Source organism: Magnolia sinica, chromosome 2 (genome assembly GCF_029962835.1).
Source record: "Magnolia sinica isolate HGM2019 chromosome 2, MsV1, whole genome shotgun sequence".
Taxonomy (NCBI): domain Eukaryota; kingdom Viridiplantae; phylum Streptophyta; class Magnoliopsida; order Magnoliales; family Magnoliaceae; genus Magnolia; species Magnolia sinica.
This window is the reverse complement of record NC_080574.1, coordinates 129,012,174-129,022,697: the sequence shown is the minus strand read 5'-3', so window position 1 is coordinate 129,022,697 and position 10,524 is coordinate 129,012,174. Positions and strand designations below refer to the sequence as shown.

At 38.9% G+C, this 10,524-nt stretch overlaps 1 protein-coding gene across 1 annotated transcript; it reads left to right on the top strand.

Moving 5' to 3' along the window:
* The first annotated feature begins 2,955 nt into the window (after positions 1–2,955).
* On the top strand, positions 2,956–3,679 carry LOC131230502 (uncharacterized). Its single transcript, XM_058226419.1, has one exon. The coding sequence runs from the start codon at positions 2,975–2,977 to the stop codon at positions 3,482–3,484; it is 510 nt and encodes a 169-aa protein (XP_058082402.1). The 5' UTR covers positions 2,956–2,974; the 3' UTR covers positions 3,485–3,679.
* Positions 3,680–10,524: the final 6,845 nt, after the last annotated feature.

Here is a 10,524-nt window from a genome sequence, read left to right as displayed (position 1 = left end):
CCCACTACGACGTGAGTATGTGGGGGTGTGTGTGTGTGTGTTTTAAGAAATTTTAAAAAAAAAAGGGCTCGGAGCTCAGCCCATATAAGAATTAAGACAATTTTAGATCTAGGCTCAACCCATTAAGGTTCATGTCGAATAAGTTGGGTCAAAATAAAATAAAATAAAATAAAATAACAAGGGCTCGTTTCGATACCACCAAATAAGTTACTTTTTTACTACTTACAACACATGATTAATTATAAGTAAATTTTTTGCTCAAAAGTAAATAATCACTGTACGTTTTTTTTTTTAACTTTTCTATTTTTCTTAAGTTGTTTAAAAGAGGCATAAGAGAGACGAAGGATAGGAGAAGCTAATAAGTATGTGTTTTGCAAACATACTTATCTTTTCAACAAGTAGAAACTAAGATAAACTATTCGTGGAATAAGTAGCTTATCTTAAGCAACTTACAACCCAAACAAATGACCAATTTGTGGATTGAATCTAGACTAGGTCGAGAACGGAAATCATAATTGAGTTTTCATATAAATAATGTTTTGAATCATTAGTGACAGCTATCAATTTTTATAGTAAAATATAAAATGGCCAATCCGAATTCAACAGATAAATTCAAATGGCCATGATGATTTGATCAATGTGATTTTTTGTATATATTTTCAACTAGATAATGGGGCTACAAGGTGTACAATCCACATTAATGGAAGGGTAGGATTGAAACACAGAGAGAGTAGTTTTACTCTAGATCTCTGGTACATTGGAAACAATGATTGGTAATCAATTGTCTAGAGTTGAGCCAAACGATATCACAATCATCAGCCAAAATTGTTGAAAAATAGGTAATATAGTACACAGCGGATGATAGATAATGAGACAATCATATATGGGGGGTCTAAGGTTGGACTTCAATAATCAAATTCTTAAGACAAATTTGATGCCATTTTTTTATAGTAATTCTAACAAGTGCCAATTAAATAAATACACGAATTGTCTTAAAGATACAATAAATCTCAATACAAAATTCAACACAAAAATTTACAGATTTAAGTGTTGAACATATATTTAGTTTTAACACTTGATATGCTTTTAAAATGTTCATAAGAAAAACACAACAAGAGATTAAGTCTAAGAGTACAAACAATTGATGGCTTTATCTAAAATATGAAGCATTTTTTATAGACTGCTATTTTGGACATATAATAATTAAACGATCATGTAGTACTTCAGAAGAGACACTCATGTACCTCTTCAAGACATTCATAGCAAAAAACAATATTCTACGAAAAGACATGATCATTTATCCTATAGTAATTATTTCTATACCTACGTTATAAAATTGTTGTCACATGTACCACAAATCCTAATCATCATAATTGCCATGTGGCACAGGTGCAAAATCTTATGTGCCAGAGAGTCATGCCTCAAGGTAGACCTTTGTTCAATTCAAGATGCACAATAGTTCAGACATGTTTGAACCACGTACCAAAAAACCTAAGGTTCTTTAGGCTCCTTTCAACGTCCATCCAAGCAATTCCATAGCCCACGCTGCGCGAGTGTAGAATGTCTTTACGAGGATTTAAACAATGGTTCAAGAAGCAAAAACTTACTCCCTTACCAATTGGATATCCAGTCTTTTTATAAATAATAATAATAATAATAATAAATAAAAATAAAAATTCATAATCATTATATTTATTTACTTATTAAGAATGAATTTTTTTAATAATATATTTTATTATAAAAACACAATAGCAATTGTCAGAACACTTGCTTAGTAATTAAATGCTGGAGATCCACAAAATCAACCAAGTAACTTGACAAATTAAAGGAGACATGATTGAAAGAGAGAAAAGTTCCTTAAAAAATCAAATACCATATAAACAATTGTAAGATTAGGTGATATGATCCGCACTAGACCCAGGGATTTCATTGTTATATACATAAACAATACAAATATTTGACCAAGTTTGAAATTCAAATCATTCAAATGTAAACAGACTATCCGTCCCGAGGCATTCCGGCTAATACATTAAAATGCTATATCTTAAAAGAAAGGTGGTGAACATAGTCAAACAGGAAAAACAAAAAACCATATACTTAATTATTTATTATTTTTAAGTCCCTTTAAATATTATTCAAATAGGGCTCATCTAAAAATTACTTGATTTTCAGATGGTGTATACCAGCCCATTTATTAATTTTGAGTCAACCTATTGTACTTGGACGTCCTTGTTATTGGGTTGGGTCAAATGACACATCAGGCGGACCTCACCCATTTGGATCCCTACTTCCATTCCAAGTTTTCAGTCCATGCTGGCAATGGCATTTCAGTAAATTTCAATTCCCAGCCTAGTCTTTTCAGTCATTCTGTTCGTCCTGAACCAAAACAAAACAAGCTGGTGTTAACGGCTACCTTCTCTTTTCCCTCTTTAAAATACTCCAAGCACCACCGACCTCCAGCCAGGCTCTCCGTTCCCACCAATCAAATCCGCGTGAAAACACACAAGGCGATTCGCGCGAGGAACGACGTGAGATGAAAGTAACTCCATACCACATAAAATATGGACAGGTGTACAATATCTGATCCATTCATCTCACTGGAGGTTCGCTATGCAAGCCATGTTTCAAAATTTGAGATGGCCCATTTGTTAGTTTTTTTACAACTACAAATCGATATATACCATTCGCCACCTTTTATCTAACCATCCGTTTTTATAATAAAATTGTGGTCCATTTAAGGATCAGAAAACTCTTATAGTTACCATCACCTAATGGACGTCTCGGATCCTACATACGTGTTACAAATAAGCAGATATTCTAATTTCCACCCGTTTCAACCTCTTCACGTGTGAATCTCTCTACTGTTTCCTTTCCGCGTATTGGAAACGCTATTTCAGTACCATATAAAGGCTCCCAAAACCCCACCACACCATTCATTCTATTCACTCCAAAACCCTGCGAAAAACCTGCAAAAATGCCGAAGAAAAAGCCCCAAATCTTCAAAAAGGCCATGAATATCCTCACAATCTCCATTCCAATTCACAAACTGAGAAAACCCATCAACACAAATCTCCTCTTATTCAAAAAGACCCGAAAAATCAAGCATCTGAACCTGCTAAAACACCACAACTACTACATTGGAGCATACCAGTTCTCTCCTCCAAGCACTCCTCTTTTAAATAAAACTCCATTCAAGAAGGGAACCCGCAGGAACCTCTATTCCATGCTCTTGCTCTGCAGCTGTTCCGGCAATTCGAGCGGAGGCGAAGAAGAAGAAGAAGAGCAAGAGGAAGATGGGTGTGAATCGGAAGATCCAACGGTCGATGTTGGAAGAGAAACCGAGGCGTTGGATTCAGAGGGAGAAGGCGAATCGGTGGACCGGAGGGCGGAGAAGTTCATAGAAAGATTTTATGAAGAGATGAGAATCCAAAGGCAGGAGTCGGTTATCCAATACATGGAGATGCTGAATAGAGGCTCTGGTTGAGCTTGGAAGTCGTTTTTCTGCTTCTATACACAGAGATTGTGTGTATTTGCTTTTGTTGCTGTTGTTTCGTTCCGTTTTCTCTCTGCAGGAGTATTTTTTATAGGCTGTGGAGAAAGAGTTTTGGAATGGGTAGGATAATGCTTTGTAATTTGCTGCTCTTGGAAGGGTGTTTTGGTCAATAAGAAATTAGTTTGATTGAGTATGTGTGGACCGTGTGGTGTTGTCTTTGTTTTTTGTGTGAGTGTGTGTGTGTGTGTGTGAATTGAAGTCCTGATGCAAGTTGCCCACATTTCCTTGCGGGTGGGGCCCATGGTTCGGTGATCCTCACCATTGGTTTTATGATATCAAATCCACATGGGAGATGAGCAAAAATTCTCCCACGATGGAAGATCATAGACATCAGTTTCTGTTCTTTTCTCACAACCATCTATTTCTAGGGGCCACAGATCTCAGGATTTGGAACATTTGATCTTGGATATTTTGGGACCTGCCCTATTCATTGTTGGCTCAATCAAATGAAATGCTTTATGTTAGACGACTATGGGCTCATTTTTAGGTTTTTGTGGATTAGGATTAGGATCCTATGGACCGGAGTCCCTTGCAGCACCAGCTGTTCTATCGCAGTGGCCTGTAAAACATCCAATCGATGTGGCCCACCATGTTGTTTTTGTGACATCCACTCCTTACATCAGGTCTGTTCCGCTATGATAGTCTCTCGAAACAAAATTCGGTCATGGATTAGCAGGAGCCGTAAGTTCTATAGACCCATCTTAATTTGTGTTGTTTCGCTTTGTCCACCCTTTTTGACCGTTCATCACGGGGCGTGATCCCAAACATATGGCAATCTGAAGCTCAAGTGGACCACGCTATAGGAAACAGTGGGGATTGAGCACCCAACAATATTGAAAACCATCCAACGGTCAGGGTAAGTTTTGGACAAAACTAATATTTGTGTTTCCCTTCATGGAGGTTGTAAGTAGAGGTGGGCATTTTTGACTCGATCCGGTGGATCCGACCCGATCAGACCCGATCCGACCCGTTCCGAACCTAACCGACGGCCTGGATCGGGTAGGATCGGGTAAGATCATTTAGATCCGACTAGTTTTCGGATCAGGATCGGATAGTGGTTAATCCGGACCGTTCCGATCCGAAAACCCGATCCGAATAGATCCGGACCGTTCCAATCCGGCCAGATCCGGAGTAAAAAATCAATATTTTTACTTTTTCTTATGGTGTGGTCTACTTGAGCTTTGAATATTCATCAATTTTGGGTTCAACAGCTAAAATAATTTGAAAAAACAAATGGACGGAGTGGATACACCACATGCATTCACGGTGGACCCCAACAAAGTTCACTCACATATGAGAGTTACTTGCACGGCACATCAACAGGCAGGCAACAGCTGTTTACTTGCTTTGCAAGTCAATATGGTAGGTTGTGAGAGTATATATTAAAGTGGCTTAACCAAGTTACTTGGGCCCCACCATGATGTATGTTTTGTATCCAACCTTCCATCCATTTGGAGAGATCATTTCAAGGCAATATCCAAAAAATGAATGAAATCCAAAGCTCCAGTGGACCCCAACATAGAAAGTTCCATGGACAGAGACGTCCACCATTAAAAACTTTTAAAGGCTACAAAAGTTTTAGATCAACCTGGTATTTGTGTTTTCCCTTATTTCTTTATTTTTCAACTTTTGAAGAGGTTGGATTTCAAATAAACATTACGGCAGGCCTTAGGATAGTTTCAACGGTGGAATCATTCTCCCCACTTTTTTCTGTGATGTGGTTTATCACATATTTTTGTCTACATCTTTATTTGGCTCATGCCCTAAAATGATATCTCAAAATTGATGGACGGTGTAGATATAACACATACAGTATAGTGGGGCCCACAGAACTTGGTGACGTTACTTCAGTAGCCTGCCTGATGGGACGTAGCCTGCCCGATGCGACAACACATGCAGCAGGCGTTGATACAAATTTTTTATAGTCATGTGAGGCCCACCTTGATGTATATATGTTATCTAAGCCGTTCATCCTTTTTGACATATCAATTTAGGCGTTGAACAAAAAATTATGATACATTAAAGATTGAAGTGGACCACACCATATGAAATGATCCGAATAGTGTCCAACCCGATCCGACTCGGTTTGCCTCACCGAGTCAGACTTAGATCGGGTCAAATAATTCAAGCATCGGATCTGTCCGAGTCAAGTAACCTGAACTCGGTCTCGGATCGGATCGATTTCGGGTCAACCCATTAGAATTTCAGATCTGACCGGATTAGGCCGAATCCGGTCTGACTAGGACCGATGCCCAGCTCTAGTTGTAAGTGGGCCCTGTAAAGGTTTCAATCAAGGGACTCTTTATACCTGATATTTCATATGGTGTGGTTCACTCGAGCTCTGGATCTGCCTTATGATTGGGCTTATGCCTTATAAATAGCTCATAAAACATACGAATTGAGTGAATATTACAAGTACTTCATGGAAGGATCCACTAAACTTTGGGCTGCAAGCAATCCGTGTGTACAAAAATCAACTAGATCTATAATTTAGGTAGGACACACGGTAGGAAACAATAAAGATAAAATTATTGGAGTCGTGCCCTTAAAAATCAAGGCAAATCTTGTCCATTGGTGGTAAATGTGACATCAATGATTTTGACCATTGATCATGATAACTATGGATCTCAGGTGGCGGACAGTTAGAGTTGTGCATTGGAAAACTAATGTAAACCTTGTCCATTGATGAAGTGAATGTTATATTGATATTCTTAATTGTAAATTCTGATGATTTGCGCATCCTAGTTGGATATATAATTATGCCATAATTAATGAGTGGAAATATTAAACACATCTAGATATGTATTAAATGAGAAATTCTTTTGGTTGTCATTGGAAACTTGAGATTAGACGGAACTGTTGGTGGCTAAGGGAGAGTTGTGGTCGTCTACGGACTATTATTCCATGATCACCTAGCAAGGTGGATGTGATCATTTTGTATAAAAGGATTAATGGCACTTGAGGATTGAAGGTCTCCACCATTGGTTACAATGACTGGCCTATATACATTGCCCTACTTACAAAAGAGTGTTAGCGTACCATGAATGAAGACTTCTAAGTGAACTTGTTGGGAGTCAAGATTAAAAATTTAAATCAAGAGGTCCTTTATAAATGACTTGAGGAAACATTGAATCTAATTAATCTTTAGATATAAGTATGTATGAGAGTTCATCTGGGATTGAGGTTAAGTCTTGATATATATATATATATATATATATATATATATATATATATATATATATATATATATATATATATATATAAAGAGAGAGAGAGAGAGAGAGAGAGAGAGAGAGAGAGAGAGAGAGAGAGGAATACTAAGCTGCGCACTGGTTCACGATAAGCTCCTGTGAGGTCGAGCAGTGTGGGCCCCACCAAGATGCGTGTCAACCATCAACACCGTGCATTTGATGGGTCCCCTCTAAATTATGGGATATCCCAAAAATCATCCATATACGGAACTCAGGTGGGCCATACCATCTAAAATCATGTGAAGACATGCCAAAAACATATAAAAACACTTGGTGGGGCCCACCTGAGTTTTGAATACTGCTGAAACTTGGTCTAAACCCTCATCCAAGTGGGACACACATAATGGATGGGCTTGATTTGCAAACCACATCTCGGTAGGCCTAAAAAATGATTATGAATGTTTTAATGATGCACGGCCCCTCCCCACTTCTGTATGTGGTGTGGCCCACACAAGGCATGGATTGACTTGATTTTTGAGACCCAGGCCCACGATGGAATGGTGCATCTGACTGATGGGGTAGATGTTCGAAATGCATCATGGTGGGGCCCACACAACTTGACCTCATGGGACAGTCTTGTGAGGTCGAGCGCATAGCACCTTTTCCCATATATATATATATATATATATATATATATATATATATATATATATATATATATATATATATATATATGTTTGGTTTGCTCCACAAGGTTATTATGTAGCTAATGAAAGGGAGTGTAATTAGGTACATTTATCAAGGTTTGTGAGACTTACATGACCTTACTTATGGGTTAGATCTTAGGTTTTAAATGCTCATCAACTGATTTTCGTAAGGCCCAAGACCCAAAAGATTTTGTAAATATTTTCAACAGTTAAATTTTAAATTTAATATTAAAAATATTTTTATTATACTTGATGATAATTTAAAGATCTAGATTTGAAGATTTAGCACTTGATTTTTAATGAATGACTATGATGGAATAAGGATTGGATTAATTATTGGTGTATGGGATAAGATAAAATTATATAATCTTGATGTGATAGTATATATAAAGAACCGTAGAGTGATAGAATATCATAATTAGTTTATAAAATCTTAGCCCTTCATAACTTGAGCTTAAAATTTTAGAATTTTGAATAAGGCCAGGTGACAACCCGATCCAACACCGTTCAAAATTGGAGCTGACACCTACCCAAGCCCAGCCTGTTGACAGCCCTAATATTCAGCTAGGTTGGCTAAAATTCATCTCCACATGTTGCAATAAGATACACTGGGACTTTAGTTGTTGGATGCGGGCTATTTTCAATGATCCAGTCCGTTTATACAGTGGGCCTCACCATGGATGGAGACAACCCAAAAACATTCCCTGATTGACATGCCTCAACCCTCTGATTGTTCAAGTGAGTGCCACACGTGTGTCCATTGGATTTGGACCGCTGTACTTTTTTATTTCCTCGTAAAAGTTTTAGTTGACTGATCATCGATTGTTTGTCCATGGCATGCTTACAGTGTGACCCACCTAGTGGATGGCCCGTATCTCTCACATGAGTGTTGTCTGTCTAGATCAATCACACGGGGCTGCTGTTGAATCACTAGCCATTTCAAAATAAAGCCCTTGTTTTAATTTTTACAAGTTCTTTTTTGGTTTTTTAAAAGGTACCTTTTTGGGGTTGTTTCCGCATTTTTTACTTATGAAAAGGTTGGTGATTTCCACACGCAAAGTTGGTTGAAATTGGAGAAGAGTCAGATGCTGAGGTGGACCAATGAATGGCACAGCCCATGTTCTAGATTCTATGCTTGATGGGCCATATGGAAACTTACATTGAACTGATGATCTGATCATCAATATGTTTAAATGACTTTAGAAGATTAGGAAAGAAGATTTTCAATGACGGCCCACTTTCAACTTCAAAAATTAAGTTGAAGAAAATCACTGAAGTGTGATTATGGAACCATGACTACAGTTTTATATAGGCCGGGTTGATTTAGCATGGCCCAATGATAATTTTGCCTGTGTGGGATCGTCAATCTGCACCGCTCAATCATGGGGAATTCTTGATCATGTGCGGTTCACATTGTGGGAATTCTTGAAAATCTTCTCCAAAGGTGCAAAAAACAGGTTTCGTTGACTGTGAACCCACGACAAGACCTATTGTTATTATACTCGACAAAAACTACAACTCAAAGGTGGAGATCATGAGAAGTAATCAACCAGCAAAAGGTTAAGCCACAGCTCCACATAAGCCCAAAATTTCGTCATTACTGCACCCAGCAAAAGCTCTTGTATGCAACCCAAGCAACCACTTCTCTTCGGTCTGTCAGAAAAACCTTTTTTGGCAACTCAAGCTTGTTATTAAATGTCCTGTTGTTGCTTTCCTTCCATATTTGATGTAGAGCAGGTTGCGGACAGTTTCATGGCCAAGATGGATCAGAAAAGGCCCGGTCGACGACAGAAGCGATCCAGACCATCGGACCTTAGATCGGGCGTATCTCGCAATCCGGAATGAGTTAGCTGACGTAAAATATATGATTTTGGGGTAGAACGAGCTACTTTAGCCAACCAACCCCGCTATGCCGGGTTGTGCCGCCTGGAATTGCAAAAAACCCCTTGATTGACGGTCGTTTCCTTGTTTTAATTTCGTTTTTACTATAAATAGTAAGTTTTAGTTTGATTATAACTCTTCATCCGTTGGGCTTTAGGAGTTGCGCCCAACGTGAAAAGAGCTTAGAATAATTAGGGGAACGGTTTGGTGAAGCCAAATAGGACACTTACTATTTTTGGCCGAAAACCTTGCGCACTAGTAGACATCACGACCGTCTATAAATAGTAAGTTTACTATTTATAGTAAGTCGCGGATTCTAGGAGTTTGAGTTGTAGTTTGATTATGATTTCTTTCCCATTGCTTGATACCCTTATTTAAAGGGTTGTGAACTCGATTTTAATCATTGATCAATTAATTTCGAATTTATTAGAATTTATTTCTATTTTCTGCTTTCTTTCCTCGTGGATTCAAGAAGTCTCTGTGAGGAGTCCAGAGAAGTTCCGTGGATTCGGAATAGTTATCCTCTTGAGGAAGACGGTACTCGACCTCACGTCCTCCCCTGCGTCAGTTTGGTATCAAAGCGAGGTTTCTCCTTGGATTGATGGCTTCTAACGACGGGTCGGGCAACAATCCCATGGGCGGTGCTCCAGGGAATTTACCTTTAACGGCGGCAGCTTTCGAAGTAGCGCAACGAGAGAATCAGCAAGCCATGCAAGGGCTGCAGGCTTCCATCGACCGCATAGCGGATCTCTTGGCGAAAAACCTAAGGCAAATCCGTGTTCCTGGTGGCAATCCTCCACCCCCAATTAATCGCCCTGATCGCAGGATAGTACCAACAGTGCATCCAAGGGTCATTCCTGAGGAGGAAATCGACGACATACTCTTCCAACACCCCAGACATGGCGGCGATCGAGTAGATCGAACGGATCAAGAATTCAAGATGAGGGTTGATATTCTTAGCTTCAATGGCCAATTACACATTGAGAATTTCCTCGATTGGCTTTCTGAAGTTGAGCGATTTTTTGACTATATGGACATCCCTGAAGTAAAGAAGGTCAAGCTTATGGCCTACAAGTTGAAAGGAGGAGCTTCAGCTTGGTGGGAACAACTGCAACTCGCACGAACCAGGCAGACGAAAGCACCAATCCGCACCTGGCAGCGGATGAAGCCCGATTCAACGGTGGATTGCGTA